The 16,879-nt window shown below is 40.0% G+C and overlaps 1 protein-coding gene across 4 annotated transcripts in view; it reads right to left on the bottom strand.

Annotated features, from left to right (window-relative positions):
• The window catches only part of LRCH1 (leucine rich repeats and calponin homology domain containing 1), a 212,739-nt gene that overhangs the window by 42,642 nt on the left and 153,218 nt on the right, over nt 1-16,879 (bottom strand). For all 4 annotated transcript variants that reach the window (XM_012465166.2, XM_012465163.2, XM_012465165.2 and 1 more), the window contains exons 10-13: nt 12,356-12,423; nt 10,558-10,644; nt 5,085-5,174; nt 4,938-4,974 (exon numbers count right to left, since the gene is read on the bottom strand). In XM_012465166.2, coding sequence (XP_012320589.2) covers nt 4,938-4,974; nt 5,085-5,174; nt 10,558-10,644; nt 12,356-12,423 — 282 coding nt within the window. The remainder of the gene's footprint in view (nt 1-4,937; nt 4,975-5,084; nt 5,175-10,557; nt 10,645-12,355; nt 12,424-16,879) is intronic.

Below are 16,879 nucleotides of genomic sequence, written 5' to 3'. Positions count from 1 at the left end.
AGATCACGTGATGTTCCACCAATGACAAACCGCTTCATAATCCTGGCCTCCCCTTTCCACGTGGCTCCCACACTGAGCTGATTCCCTAAAGCCACATTGTCTTAACACAGCCTCCTGGCTGCAGGGCCAAACCCCAAAATGCCCAAAGTCTCAGTTTACTTTCCTCTCCTTAAACTCTCCCCCTTCCCCAGTGTCCCTGAGCACCTAAAACAAACTCAGGACTGCAGACCATCTTATGTTCTTCTCTAAATTTTTCAACATCTAAATCTTCTTTACCTCACAATAAAAAAAAAAAATCTTTAAAGTGAGGACAACTTTATAGCCTTCATCTTCCAGTCCTCTACACAAAAACAAGGCTGAATCTAGCACAGGCACTCAACAAATACTAGCTAAATAAATTAATACAGGACTACACTGAAAGGTGTTACTTTCTGCTTGAATGAGACAGAAGAAAGAATATAAAAATAGCTAAATCGTAAGTAAGGATCATATTTTAGCTCTGTATAATCCTTATCTCTGGCCCTATGAATTCCCTACTTTCTTTTCTTTTCCTTGTGACTTCCTTTTTATATCAGCTTTTTAAAATCATAGAGATGTGTCTGCCAAGGACAGGGAATTGCTCTAGAGAAAGAAGACAAGGAGTGAAAATTCCTTATACAAAATACTCCTCTTTCAACCAAAAAAAGAAAAAAAAAAAAAAAACCCTATGTTAAAATAGAACAAAACACTGTAAGTTGGAGACAGAATAAAAGTATCTCTTTTTTTTCTTGAGGTTTTCTATCTTCTAGGGACTCCCAAAATTATGGACACAGGTATATATATCTTTTTAAAACTCTATGACAGTGAAAGTTCAAACTCATTTTAAGTAGCATGCTAAAATAAAGGTGCTAAGGAAGGTTGGACCTGGTATACAATCTGCCCAGTTAGAGCAGAAAATTCATTCTGGAGGCAAGTGTGCAGTAGCTGGCTAGGAAGCCCTCACAGCACTGAGCACAGCGTCTGTGCAGAGCTGCAGCTCAACGCCTACCGGCCTAATGGCCTTGGTTGATGGAAAAAACAGACTCATCATTAGAGGGAAGCTGGGCTGGCCCAACTGACCGAATGATTGATATATGACTTGGAAGTCAAGTTTCCTACTTTAGGAGGATATAGTCTTTTCCACATAATAAAATGGTAGCAAGCATGGCTAAACTTTGGGAAGAACCCATGAAGCTTTATGAGCATGTGGAAAAGTATCAGATGGTTTTCAATTTAGACAAGCACAAGGAAATGAATTTAGAGGAACATAACATACACTTTTTCTAAACGATGGAGTGTTTGCAGCTATTAGTTAAGACCCAGAGATCTGTACATCAAATAAGCAGTACAATGAAATTTTGCTTACCAAACCCTAATCCTTATCATCGAATTTCCTATTTCTTTCCCTTTCTTCTTCCCGCCCTTCCAGGAATCCTCACTAACTACTCACTGTGTGCCAGGTACTGAGTCGGGTCCCATTTCGAGTGAGAATCCTAAGTGTTTGTGCTACGCAATGAGAAACACAAACAACAGGAGATCAATAAACAGAAATCGATTTTGAAAATCTAGAACTGACTGCAAAGATATAGTTCACCTTTGCTGATGGGAAAATGGGAGGAAGCTCTACATAAAATAGTCTTGGACTGACATTAAGGTAATGTGACATTTAAACATTCCTTCCCAAGCCACCAAAATGCTTAGTAACAGTAGCAATTCCTAATAACCATTGGAATTGGGTAGTTAGTAAATCAGTGCATATATTGCTATTAAATTAAAAAATGGGATGAAAACTAGACCTAGATAAAACTATGAACTGGGCTCAGTCTGTATCTAGTATATACTCATCCCTTGTTCATTCCATCCCCATTCACATTACTGGAAGCATTGCTCATGCACACAGAAGTATCATGGCTTCTCTTCTTCTGCCAAGATGTGCTCTGAAAAAAAGGTTTGATGCAATCAGGCACAACTAAGGCTTGTAAGCATGACAGGACTCAGCGTTGCCCCTTGTCTACAGCATGAAAAGGCAGCATCCTGCAGTGGGCAAGCAGGGCCTAGCCTTTCACATGCAAGTGACCTGGCCAGTCACTTGACCTTGAGCTTAAGTCCTGCATCGTCACTCAGGCATAGTAACTCCTACTTTTCACTTACACCGTATCTAGAATGTAAACTCTTAAGTGTAGGACCTCTGTGTCTTTAATGCTACCTTCTCAGTGTCCAGAGTGGTGTTTGACACATGGGAGGCAATCAATGAATATTTGTTGAAGAAATGAAATAACAATAACTTATGTAAATTACAAAGCACATGTATTTTACATGCATAAAGCACATGATTTTTTTAAAAATCAGGAATATATATATATGTTAGTAGAAGACAAAATTATTGGAATGACCATCCAAAGGTATGTTAAAAATGGTGGAGATATGTATTTTTCTGGAAGTTCTGTGTCTTTCTTGTGCTCCTGAAATCACGCACACAGGTGGCCAGCTATTTTACCAGAGTCAAAAGTGGGTCTGCAGCTGGATGCTGAGATGGTTTTGAACCATCTCGTCACAGAATGCTTGTTAGTTGCAACCAAAAAAGAAAACAGTAATTACACAGTGGAGAAATTGGGTTACATCTTGATTGGGTGATCAAATTAACATCATCAAAGAGGAACAGATGGACATAGTGTGGCCCCAAATGTGGCACCCTGAGATGGTCACAACATTGTCCATGCAGTATTCTAAATCAGAATGCAGAGGCTCAACCTGATCATGAGGAAACATCAGACAGACACATAATAAGGAACATTATATTTAAAAGGTGGAGGTTCGTGTTCTTCAAAATTTCAAGATTATAAAAATCAGAGAAAGGTCATGAAAATGTTCCAGATAAAAGAAGGCCGTAGATACCTGACAATAAAATGCAGCATCTGCAACTAGACTGAATCTTTCGCTGAAAGAAAAACAATGCTCTGAAGAGCATCATTAGATCCACTGATAAATCTGAAGCATGGATGATCGATTAGATGCAAATATGTTATCAATATTAATTTATGAAGATGATAACTGAAATTGTGTATATAAAAATCCACATTCTTAGAAAATACACACCAAAATGTTTGTGAAACTTACTTCAGAAAAAGAATTGTGTGTACAGATAGATAGAGAAAGAGAACAAATACATACTAAAATGATTAGGGGTAAAGGACTTTGATGTGTGAAACTTGCTTTCAGAAAATACACAAATATACACACAAATATACAAATATTTGTACACAAATACACACTAAAATCTTTACGGATAAAGGACGATGATGTGTGAAACTTACTTTCAGAAAAAGAACTGTGTGTATGGAGAGACAGAGAGAGAGAAAGAGAACAAATAACATAATAAACGTGATAAAATGTTAATAAATAGTAAATCTAATTTTATAAGATTATCATTTTTGCAAGCTTTTGTAGAACACTGCAAATGTTTTACAACCTTTTATAAGTTTAAAATTATTTCCACTTTGATTATAGGTGGCTCGCACCTGTAATCCCAGCACTTGGAGAGGCTGAAGAGGGAGGATCGCTTGAAGCCAGCAGTTTGAGACTAACCTGGGCAACAAAGCAAGACCTCATCTCTACAAAAAAAAAAATTTAATTAAAAAAACTATTTCCAAATAAGAAGCTAAAAAAGAGGTTAAGTCTGCACAGAACCAAAATTAATCTCAAACAAAGAGCTTGATGAAAAGCATCCAGGGAAGACTGTACATAAAATACTTCCAATGTTCCACTATTGGGTAATTCAATGATACCTCCACCCAAGGAAGAGGTGGTACAGTAATTCTGTTTAAAGGCCACACCAATAACAATCATAGACAAGTAAGCTAATAGCTAACATTTGGGTACCCTATATTATGTGACATTTTCTGAACCAAAATTCCTAATTTGATCTTTACAGTAGGTATTAGGATCCCAATTACAGTAATAAATGTTTACAGAGGTTAATTAAGCTGCCCACAGTTAGCCAGTCTTTGAGACGGGACTGATACCTAATATAATTCCAAGTCACTGAGCTTAACAATGAAACCACACTCTTTAGCAACATGGCTTTTCCTTTTATATTAATACTTCCTTTTTCCTTATTTCTTTAACATAGAGACTAAGTTCAGAGTGTGAAACCGCTTTACTATAGTACATGTGCAAACACCTGGCAGGGGCATAAACTGTACACAATCCTGGTACCTAAATCAGCCTCCTAAATCCATTCATGAAATGGGTTGTAACCTATGTTTCACTCCCAAATCGCCAGCTCAGACTTACCTCTCTATGACTGGGGTAACTTATTCTTGCTTTGAGACCTTCTAAGCTCATTTCTAGTTTTATGTCAAAACTGCTTTCTTTACAGCCACTCATGAGTTACACTCACTCCATGTAACTCTACCGAACCCATCCTTACCCTGTCCTCAAATATCCTCAGCTGTTTCTTTTCACGACATTCTTTTAATCCTTCTAGACATTCCCAAATCATTTGCTCTTGTCTTTCAGGTTTTTTCTAGCTAATTTCCATCTGGCCAATTCCCAGACTTCTTCTTGGCTCTAAAATCTACGTTGAATGGTCCTCCTCCAGGTTCTCACATGCAGGCAGGTTTCCTATGTATTTCAGTTACCATTGCTTAACTCAGCAAGATGATCCGAGGTAAAAAAAGCTACAGAATCTAATAGAAATACCCAAGTCTCATCTTTCATGGAGGGTGAGCTGTAATAGAAAAGCGGAACTAAAGAGGTAAACGCATAAACAAGTTGAAAAATGTGTCCTGAACAAATCTGAACATTGGCCTCATTGATACAGACGTTTTACTCCCTGACAAATCTTTACAGAATGTGGTGGCCAGTATTCCATGACAAAACATTGCACAGAGTTCTGGTGAGTCCAACAGCAGCCTTACCTCACACATCGGAGATGTCTCCAGCTGCATTTGACCACTGTGAGAACAAGGAAAGAAGAAAAAAGATATAAAGTAGAATTTAAAGCATACAAATTTCAAAGTATTATAAAAAGAGAAAACATAATTTGTTATAAGAGGTAAGCATACTTCAGTGCAGAATCTTGTAATTCTAAGGCTTCTGCTGATCCCATAGGATACAGGTTTAAAACACTTCTCTCTGTAATATCTGTGCTTAACCTAAAGAGTAGGAAAAAGGTATTAGTAAATTTATTAAATTTTTATTGTTAATAAATTCTGTTGATCCTATTTAGTTTAATTTTTTTTTTTTTTTTTTTGAGACAGAGTCTTGCTCTATCACCAGGCTGGAGTGCACTGGCATGATCCCTGCTCACTGCAACTTCCGTTTTCCAGTTTCAAGCAACTCTCCTGCCTCAGCCTCCCGAGTAGCTGGGACTACAGGCACGCACCACCACACCTGGCTAGTTTTTTTGTACTTTTAGTAGAGACGAGGTTTCACCATGTTGGCCAGAAGGGTCTCAATCTCTTGACCTCGTGATCCGCCCACCTCAGCCTCCCAAAGTGCTGGGATTACAGGCATGAGCCACTGGGCCCGGCCAGTTTACATTTTTAATGTACTAAAAAGTTACGTTTATCTTTAGGATTCAGTGAGGAAAAGTTTATGACAGACATTTCGAGTTGCACAGTATTTCCCCACCATGTGCCAAAATATAATATTCCACCTGCTATTGGTAATACAATCCAACTTGTTTTTAATATAATGGTAATTTCTAATGAAATCAAAATTTTCATAGGTAGTATAGCATAAACTAAATTTTATTTTAGAACTTTATTAATTTATAGAAGCAAGTCAAGTTGCTAAGAGTATTACATTATACTCTATGTACCAATGGCACTTGGTTTTAACAGGAAGAGATATACTACATTTCTCACTAAAAAAACATAAGCAATTTGATATACATTCTTCTGAAATAGTCTCACATAGTTTCTAAATTTCTGCAATTTTAAGAGGTGAGGATTTTTTTCTTAAATATCTATAAAGCCAGGAATTTCTGTAAGCTATATAAAAGTTACAAAGTCATCTTAAATAGGGATGAGTTTATATTATAGATGCCTATAAAAATGCTGTCTAACTAACAATCAGAAGGCCTTGAGAGAAGAAATCAAGATAAAGACAGGACAGCAATAGCCAACTACGTTTTCTGATGCATAAAAGGTAAACTTTAAAAATTTAATCCTACAATCAATGGCTTAACTAAAAAAGAAAAAATTCCTGGATCTATGAAATATGAGATAAAAGAAAAAACACAATGTGTATGTAAACTCTTTTTTATTACTAATGTTCAGTCCCAAAGCAGTTAGAAATAAATGACATCTTGAAATATCCTCTCTGTATCAGAAGCAAAACCAGGGCTCTTTATGACTATTACACTGGCTCACAGAAATAGTAAAAATTAGATGTCGTCTTATAATAATTATTTCAGGATAAAAATGATCTAAAGCAGCCAAAGTAGTGGATTATTTTAGAAAGAAAATAAAATCCATATAAAATTTTACAACATAATATATTTTAAAATATTACTCCATAAAGATGCAAAGCAAGTATCACTTGGAAGGTGAGTTCGGAATGTTTTATTCCACCATGTGAGACACACCCCACCCACCCTGACTTGTTCAACATCCTTAGCAATTCATTGCCTCAAACATTTCAGAGCTGAAGAAGCGTCTAGAGATCCTCAGTCCAACCCACTTCCCAGGAGAGGATGAAGAACCCAGGGCCCAGAACCTGGAGCCATTTCCTCCAGATCATTTATGTCTCACTCCTGTGTTCCAGCCCCAGATACTCAGGCCACTGCTATTTGGTCTCCTTTATTAATCAATCTAGATTTTGTAAGAAGTGTTTGTTGGGAAAGTGATGCAAAATTTAAAAGACAGAATATTAAAACAATATAAAGTTTGGGTCCAACTGGGGCCCTGTCCCCATCACTTCAGGTCTTTAAGGCTCTGTCCTGGACTCACATTCCCTTCCCATCAACATGCTTGCCCTTGAGCATCTTATCCTCTACACAGCTTCTGTTACTGTGGCACCTTATGCAAATGACTTTTCTTTTTTTTTCTTTTTTTTTCTTTTTTTGGAGACAGAGTTTCACTCTGTCACCCAGGCTGGAGTGCAGTGGCACGATCTCAGCTCACTGAAACCTCTGCTTCCTAGGTTCAAATGATTCTCTTGCCTCGGCCTCCCGAGTGGCTTGGAATACAGGCACCCACCATCACACCCTGCAAATTTTTCGTATTTTTAGTAGAGATGGCATTTCACCATGTTAGCCAGGATAGTCTCAATCTCCTGATCTCGTGATCCGCCTGCCTCAGCCTCCCAAAGTGGTGGGATTACAGGTGTGAGCCACTGCGCCCGGTCACAAATGACTTTCAAATCCAAGTCTCTAAGCACTAGAACTAAACATCTAGCAGCTCAATGGGCATTGCTACACTGGCACCTCAAATTCTGTTCAGCATGTCCTAAGTTGAACCCAATATCTTCCTCTTGTAACTGGCTATCCCTCTAGGTTCCCCATCTCAGATACTGAGATGCCAGAGCTCAGGCCTAAAACACCTTCAGCTGTTCCCTCCCAGCCTCTCACCACCCATTTTCAAATGATCACAAAAGAACAACAGCACCTACCACTGAGTATCTACAATACAATAATTAAGAAATAACTACCAAAAAAATCCACCTTAACATATGTCCTCCCAGTTTTTCTAAATTTCCTGCACAATTGGTACCTAATTCTATCTATATAATTGGGATCAAACATTGTGCACTTTTACATACTTTAAAAAAGTTATATACTAAGCATTCTATGATATCACTAGAAACTTTACAAAATATTTTATTGGCCACATCAAATTCCATCTTATCAATGACCATAATATACTTAAAGTATCCCCAAATTGTTAATTTCTCTTTTTTCCAAATATTTGCTATTAAAAATACTTATCCCTCCTTCTCTATCCCAAATTGTTCATGTCTTTTTGTCTCTTACCATACGTTCTTAGAATTCATTTCAAAGTTTTATATGTTTTTAGACTTGGTAACATACTAAGATACTTCTGGAATGGTTTAGCCAATTTACCTCTCCACCAGCAGTTTATATATTATTTCAAATCCTCATAACCCTAAAAGGTAGGTACTTGTAACCCCATCTTACAGATGAGGAAAAGGGATGCAGAGAAGTCATATAACTTACCCAAGTTAACTGATGCTGAAGCTAGGTTTAAAAAGTTTCTGGCTAATTCAAAGTCTGTTCTTTCCATGAGCCACACTACTTCCTGATTCATTATAATGAATACACGCACACATGTGCACATGCCTACATGCACTAACATACACATATGAACAACTATACATATGCATGTAAACACACGTATAGGCTCTCCTGTCCTCTTTTCTGCTCTCTCACTAACTGCCCTGGTTCAGGGTGTAGAATTCAGCTTTTTTTCACCATCTCAGCTCACTGCAAACCCCATCTCCCGGGTTCAAGCAATTCTCCTGCCTCAGCCTCCCGAGTAGCTGGGACTACAGGTGCACGCCACCATTCCCGGCTAATTTTTGTAATTTTAGTAGAGACAAGGTTTCATCAGATTGGTCAGGCTGGTCTGATCCTCAGGAGATCCACTCACCTTGGCCTCCCAAAGTGCTGGGATTGCAGGCGTGAGCCACCGCGCCTGGCCAAATTTAGCTCTTTTAGCATACCTTGATTAGGTGCCTATGCCATGAGCCAAACATAAGGGAGAATTAACAATATGAATAATCATGTTTAAACACTGTCATTGCCTCTCTCTAAATATAAAATGAAGTCTCAGCTCCTTAACAGCATCCAAAGACATTGCCTACATCATTCTATACTGTCTCTGGTGATTCTCAGTCCTGGCTGCACATCAGAAGCACTGGCTGACTCTAATCCCCAAAGGAAGTGTCTGGTGTCTGTTCTGAAAAAGTTCCATAAGTGATACCGAAGCACACTAGGATGGAGAGCCTCTGATCCACCTGAGATTTTCCCAACCTGGCTCCATTCATTCTGACCTTCATGCCTTTCCCTAAGCTTTTCATTCAATCCAGAATTTCTCTTTTTCTTGAAATTGGCAGTTATTTTAGGCCCAGGTCATTATCCTATCCTTCAGGAAGGCCAGTCCACCCATCTCACCTTTTCCTGGGGCTGGGCACTTGCTCGAGTCTATCACTTTTACCTTCACTTCAAGCACTTGAATCAACTACTGTTATTTATTTTATTATTATTATTATTATTATTGACACACCATTTCACTTTGTTGTCTAGGCTGGAGTACAGTGACATGATGTCAGCTCACTGCAACCCCCACCTCCTGGGCTCAAGCTATCCTGCCTCAGCCTCCTAAGTAGCTGAGATTACAGGCGCCTGCCATCATGCCTGGCTCATTTTTGTATTATTAGTGGAGACAGGGTTTCACCATGTTGGCCAGGCTGGTCTTGAACTCCTGGCCTCAAGTGATCTGCCTGCCTTGGCCTTCCAAAGTGCTGGGATCACAGGCATGAGCCACTGTGCCTGGCCCAATTACACTTATAGATAACTGCTCAAGGCAATCTCTATCTATTCTAGTTTAAATTCTCAGAAGGCAAGAGCTGTGTCTTGTCCATCTTTACATCCCCCAAGGTGCACACTGCACATCTTCCCATATTCCAAGCACTTAATTAATGTTGGCAGAATTGAAACACTTTTCAAATCAATTGCAAAATATTTCCAGCTGTACCAAACTGAGCCACCACTATTCTTCCAGGGTCAGACAACACTGGTGGTGTATTCTCGTTGGCATTCTCGGATACACTAACTACCCTTTTCATAAATTTGCAGAACCCAGCTAGGATTGCTGCCGTGTGATTCCCTTGCTCATCGTATTATAAGACCACATCAGTTTACCAAGCCCTCTAGTTCTCTAGAGGTCGTGTAGTTACTACCTCATACATGATACCTGCTATTGTTTAGCTGAAAATATTTTGTCCATGGAATTCCATTACCGTTAGTTAAGAAATCAAAAAATATTATCACATATCCACTGCATGTAGTGCCTATTATTAGTCAAAGTAAATTCAGATTTAAAAATTATTCTGTATTTCAAATCTTTAGAAATATATTCTTTAGTTATATATTTGGTACAACCCCAGAAAAATATAGTACTATTTGATACACCAATTCTTTCCCTTTTGGAAAAAATTTTCTTTATTTTTTTTATAAATCAGGGATTTACACCTTAAGCAATATATAATATGTACTTTTACTGTATTTTTGCTTTCTAAGACTTATACCAAAAATTTCCATATGAATTTCTTGACAGGTGAATGAACTTAATAAAGAGTGGAAAAAGGGGTAGGTGATCTCAGTCCCTCCAGAAATTCGACTCTTTTACTTTTGCATCTTGAGAAAACAGGCAATAAACATGACTTTTCCTTGTTAGTAGCTGAACTGAGCCAAAATTGTTTGTGTAGGTATTTTAGGAATTTAGACAACGTACTCAATACATTAGTATGCACTACTGACACATACAACTTGGACGGAGGACACACACATACCCGTTGGGATCTTGCAGCAAATCTACTGCTTCTCTCAGCTGCTCGATCATTGCTATATCCATGTCCTGATCTTTGGATGAACTTATTCTGTAACATGAAACCAAGCATAAGAATGAAAATGACACGAATATCATCAAATTTCTTAAAAGCAAACTTATAAAAATCCATCTAACATATAGAAGTGATTTTTGACAAATTCAGTGTTACGGTGAAAATGTGTTTGTACCTTGTGGGGTGGGATGCCAGAGTGTGGTGGGAAGAGCCCCTGAGGAGGGGAAGCCCAGCTCTGCTGTAAAGCAGCTCCCATAAGATTTTCATGCCCGTGCACCTCTAACTGCTCCTGTGCACAATCAGGCAATGGACTAGATGAGAGTCTCTCAGAGCTGTGCTTTACTGAGATCTAGGGGGGTTTGTTGGGGGATCAGCTGGGCGGGTCTGTACTATTTCTGGGCCTTCCAACTCCAGTTCAACCAGTTTTATTACTTTCATGCATACAGGGTCTCATTGTGGGACAGTTGTTCTCAGTCCAAACTCTAGATGCAGCAAAATCATCTGTGGAGCTTACAAACCATGCCAGGCCCTATACTTTCAAATGGGTCTGACTAGGGGTTCAGCATTTTATAAAGCTCTACAGCTAATCCTGGTTTACAGCCAGGATTGAAAACAGTAGATATAAGACTGAGAATGGAGTTTCCAAAACTTTATATAGTTTAAAAACAACTGCCTCTTTCCCTATGATTCTGATTGTATAATCAAGCTCGGCCTCTTTGGCTCTTAGCAGCATATCCAGTGAGTTGCCGGTAATACAGACAGTGACTGGAGAGGAACTTTACGGTGTTTTTAAAGGACAAGAGAGATTTGATCACGGCAAGCCCTTCCCACTATAGAACATAAGCCAATGACTTTCTGTAAGGAGAAAAGTTTTAACAATGGGATAAATCCTCACTAAGAAGAAAAAGCCTACAAGGTATGATGGAAGAGTCCATACCCACCGCCCAGATCATAGAAATAAAAATCGTAGGAACAGATACTATACTCTATGCCACATGGTCCAAACTCAATTCCCCTGGACATGGTTCACTGTCTGATGGGATCACTCACCCCTGTCCCCTGTAAATCTTGCTAAATAAATACTTGTAGACAGTAAAGTAGAAGGATTATCTGTCTATACAAGAATTCTTGGGTTCAAATGCTGGCCTTCTGTGACCTGGCGGCAAGATAATCAATCTCTCTGTGCCTCAGTTGTGTCATCTGTGAAATGGGGGACAAGAACAGAACTTATCTGTTAGGACTGTTGTAAAGATGAAATGAGTTATGGCCTGTGAAGTATTTAGGACAATGCCTGGCACATGATATTTAATAAATGGTAGCTCTGGCAGTTAGAAGTCTTGGGACCAGAAGTCGATGGTGTTCTCACATCTTGAAGGGGACGACTTGGGGTAGAGAAGGACATCAGCACTACAGATCACTTCAGGTCCAGCTGTTGGCTCCTTCAGGCAATTGTAAGGAAGGTGGAACGTCCAGTCTAGAAATTCTAGCTAATTCTCTGAATCACATTACTACCCACAGCCTCAAAGCAGTAAGACTCAAGGCCAACGAAGAGGTTTGTACTGCCCAATACCATGACAAAAAGCATCAGACAGAGAAAAACTGGCGACTTCTCATCAGTATTGTCTGTAAGAATATCAGCTTGCCCACAGAAAAGCAGACCAAAATTCTTTCACAACAGGGCTGCCCGTCTGCTTGCAAAGCAGACTTGAGAGCGATGATGGCTCGTAACCAAGCCCTCGGCACTCACATGGCCTCAGTTTGCCAGTGTGCATCCTCTTCTATCCGTAACAGCTCCTCACAGTCTTCTGTCCTTGCCTGTGGACAAAACACACGGGGTTCCTGAAAACCACTGGCTACTCAGCAGTCGGGAGCCCAAACCTGCCCAGCCCAGGTTTATAACAGCGTTATTCACAACAGCCAAAAGCTGGAAACAAGCTGAACAGCCATCCATGGAGGGATGGATAAACAAAATCTGGTATGTACATGCACAATATTACTCAGCCTTAATAAGGGAGAAATTCTCATGCATGTCATATATATTGCTAACCATGGAGGACATTATGCTACGTGCAATAAGCCAGTCGCAAAAAGACAAATACTGTACTGATTACACTTATATGAGGTGTCTGCAGTAATCAAATTCATCCAGACAGAAAGTTAGAATGCCTGCTGCCAGGGCAGCTGGGAGGGAAATAGGAGTTGTTATTTCAAGGATACGCAGGGTCAGTTTTGCAAGATGAGAGGAGTTCTGGAGATAGTCCGTACAATGTGAATGTAGTTAAAACACTCTGAACTACATGTACATTTAAAAAATAGCTAAGGTGGTATATTTTGTAAGTATTTTACCATAATTATTATTATTTTTTTTCGAGATGGACTCTCACTCTGTCGCCCAGGCTGGAGTGCAGTGGTGCGATCTCGGCTCACTGCAACTTCTGCCTCCCAAGTAGCTGGGACTACAGGCCCGCACCACCACTCTCAGCTAATTTTTTTGTACTTTTAGTACACAGACAGGGTTTCACCATGTTGACCAGGCTGATCTTGAACTCCTGACCTGAGGTGATCCACCCACCTCAGCCTCCCAAAGTGCTGGGATTACAGGTGTGAGCCACCGCGTCCAGCAAAATTTTTAAATTAAAAAAAAAAATGTGGCCCAGGACCACAGCATCTGTTAACTTAACATCAGAAACTTAAAGCCTCACTGGATTCTCTGTTTCCCTTTTAGCACATCCTTGTATTGAGAGATCCCTCTCCTGGGCTTGTGGGTTACCTGTGAAGATGCACTCTAGTGTTTGTGAGAGCAGTGATATGTGTGTAAGTAGGAGTGTGCACGCATATGTGTGTAGTGGGGAAAGGAGACAAGTATAAAATATTTAACAACAGAAAAGTGCTTCTGATTGCATCTAATAGTTTTCATGTGTATGACATCCGGAATTCACTCAAACGTTTTCCCTGTACCTCTACCCCACTGTTTTCCAAAGCGACACTGTCGTGGCAGTGACTATTTAGAAAGGCATGTCTCACCACTGGCCTTCCATGGTCTCCTTGCACATTCATCTCTGACACAGAGAAATGCTGCCTTAACCCAGCTGACGGCTAGAACAAAAGCCAACCTGAACAGGGCTACGTTTCCCTGGCAAGGAGGGAACGGCAGCCAAAAGGACCATTTTTGGTGTCAAGATTCCGGCATATCAGTAACTAACTCGGGACCAGCCAGTCCTCCAGATGTGTTGTTAGGACAAGCCATTTCCCGAGGACATGGCTAGCTGCCCAATGCTGGAACTCTGGCTGGGAAAACACCTGGACTTTTTCTATAGTGATTATACTTTTCTTGTACAATATAGTCAACGTATAAATGACTGTGCCACTCTCCACACTCCAAATGATAGAAAAATTCATGGCTCAAAATATACTACCAGCAATGATCAAGACGACGTGTTCTTATTCCTTTTTGTTGGGTTTCAACCATAGGAGCAATGGGTATTTCTTTGTAATTTTTTTGTTTCAAAACCAAAAGTAGCCAATAGTATAAAATGTCTCCTTTTTTCATTGGGCAAAACAGGCTCACTGGGCTGCTTTTGTGAAGTTAAATGGTTATACAGTTGATCCTCCTAATGTGTGGATTCTGCATTTGTGAGTTTGCCTACTCACTAACAGGTATTTTTAGTCCCCAAGCCAGTACTTGCGGTGCTCTGGAGGTCATCTGCAGACATCTGCAAGGTGGTGAAAATTTGAGTCCCAGGATGTGCGTGTTCCTAGATCAGGTGGAACGAGGTGACACTCTGCCTTCTTCTTTCATTACTGCAAATAAGTGGCCTTCTCCACAGTCTAGTTAGTGTCATGTTTTCACACCTTTCTGCTTTTTCTTGGTGATTTCACTTTAAAATGGTTCCGAACATAGTGCTGAAGTGCTGCCTCATGCTCTGAAGCCCAAGAAAGCTGTGACATGCCTTACAGAGTGTTAGACAGGCTTCCTTCAGGCATGAGTTACAGTGCTGTTATATATTGAATAAGGTATCTTCAAAAAGAGATGCACACAAAGCAAGGTTATGTGTTAACCGGTTGACAAAAATATTGTGACCAGAGGCTTGCAGGAACCCAGCCCTCTATTTCCCCAATGAGTGATGGCTCAGTATTGGATAATTCAATATTCACAGTGATGTCCCACAATATAACTGCTGTGAATAATGAAAATTGACTGTGGTTACAAAGGTCCAAGATGCTTATTCAGTAAAGAAAACAGGATTATATAAAGCACAGAACTCTTTTTTTGAGAAAGCGTCTCACTCCTCCACCCAGGCTGGAATGCAGTGGTGTAACCATGGCTCACTGAAGATTCAACCTCCCAGGCTCAAGTGATCCTCCCTCCGCAGCATGCTGAGCAGTTGAGACTCGAGAAGCACACCATCACACCCAGCTAACTTTTGGTTTTTTGTAGAGATGGAGTCTTAGTATGTTGCCCAGGCTGGTCTTGAACTCCTGGGCTCAAGTGATCCTCCTGCCTCAGCCTCCCAAAGTGGGGGATTATAGGTGTGAGTCACTGTGCCAGGTCAAGCACAGGTTCAAAGACTTAAAGTTGATGGATATCAAGCCTAATATGGGCCTGATTTTCAATACACAATTTTTCCTTAACTTGTTATAGATGTTTATTTTATCATTAGTATTTTTCTTTTGATTTTTCAAGAGAAGTATCTTCCAGAAAGCATTTGCCAAATTGACTTCCACACCTCCATTTGCTCCTCTAGTTTCCATCCGCAGGACCCATTCAGCAGAGCAGCCATTTCCACAAAGTCCTTGAAATCTCTGAATCCAGGGAAATCAGCTTTTCTGAAATAATATGCTTTATTTTTACTAACTGCTTTGTTTCCTCTGGAACTTAAATATGGGCATCTTCTTAACATTCTTCAAGGTTTCCATCTTTACCTTAGATTCTTAACTTAAGATGAATGCTTGATAAACTCCAATTTTCACATTTTCATTGCAGAATCATCCTACAGAGCTGAGAGAGGGGGTCTAATCTGGGGAAGCCTTGTAGAACCAGTGGCCTGAGAGGAATGTAATTAGATTTGTACTTTAGAAAAATGTTTGGTGGCAGACTATATTGTGTGTGTGTGTGTGTGTGTGTGTGTGTGTGTGCATGCATGAACAGGGGTGCAGCACTGGGTTAGAACTGGATTGGGGCAGGTGGTGCCTGAAGTAATCAAAGTGAGAAACGATGAGGCTCAAGTGAAGCAATGTCAATGGAGATGGGACAGAAACAAGGCAATGGGTGTGACCTGTTTTAAAACAAGGATGTATGGATTCACAACATTAAATATAGAGAATAAAGAGTTAAGGCTTTCTGTGTTTTATCTTTCTATACAACTTTTGTAATCTGTAAACATATGTCAGGTTCATTATTTTGGTCTTGAGTCCATAAACACATCCTGAGCACACCAAAGTCTCCTACAGTGTAACATTCAGCTGTTTTCCTCTCTATTTCCTTGAAGGTGATGCCCAGAGATGTGAATTGAGGCTGGGTCCAGCCATCAGGACACAATGCTCAGAAAATAAGGATGAGAACTTAGGGATCCCTTTCTTGGCTTCAACATAGTAACTCAGAAGTTACCTCACAAGCCACAGTGAATCTGAATTTTACGAAACAATCATCTTTATGATTCTTGGGTGCCACAATCTGAACCAAAAGGGCTGGCAGAAATATACCAAGCACCTAATCATGTTGTGAAGTGGAGCCTTCACTACCTGCTTCAGTAAAGGGTTGGTTTTTCTTTCCTCTCTATCTTGCTACTAAGGTGAAGGTTTTCCTGACAACTCGGCAACTTCATCTGCCCTTTCAATGCCTCGGAGCACCCACAAAAGTTCAGAAACAAGTGTCCTCAGAGTGATCTTTCCAAAAAGGAAAGACCCATTTCTCAATTTTAAAAGTCTCCACTTTTCTCTTTACACTATAAATATACTCCCAAGAAAAGGCTTTACCTAGAATATGTTGAAAAGAATGTGAAACGATTTCAGCTTTTACTGCATGGAAATGATCACACTAATGAGTTTGCTAATTTGTATGATGCACTAAGTAGCGAGAAAAAAATCGGATCCATAAGCAGACAAATGGGGAGGGACATATGGCAGGGACCAGCTCCTCATGTCAGCAAATAGACACGCTGGGTACTGAGGTGTTTGGGAGGCTTCAGGGAGGGTGCAGCAAGCTGGACCCTGGAGGGGAGGGACTGGCAACCTTGAACATAAATTGCAAGGTGCCAAACAGAAGGAAGTG

This window comes from Aotus nancymaae, unplaced genomic scaffold (assembly GCF_030222135.1).
Source record: "Aotus nancymaae isolate 86718 unplaced genomic scaffold, 86718_ANA_hifiasm-v0.15.2.pri h1tg000009l, whole genome shotgun sequence".
NCBI lineage: Eukaryota > Metazoa > Chordata > Mammalia > Primates > Aotidae > Aotus > Aotus nancymaae.
Note: the sequence above shows the minus strand (reverse complement) of the source record. Positions and strands in the feature narration are given on the sequence as shown.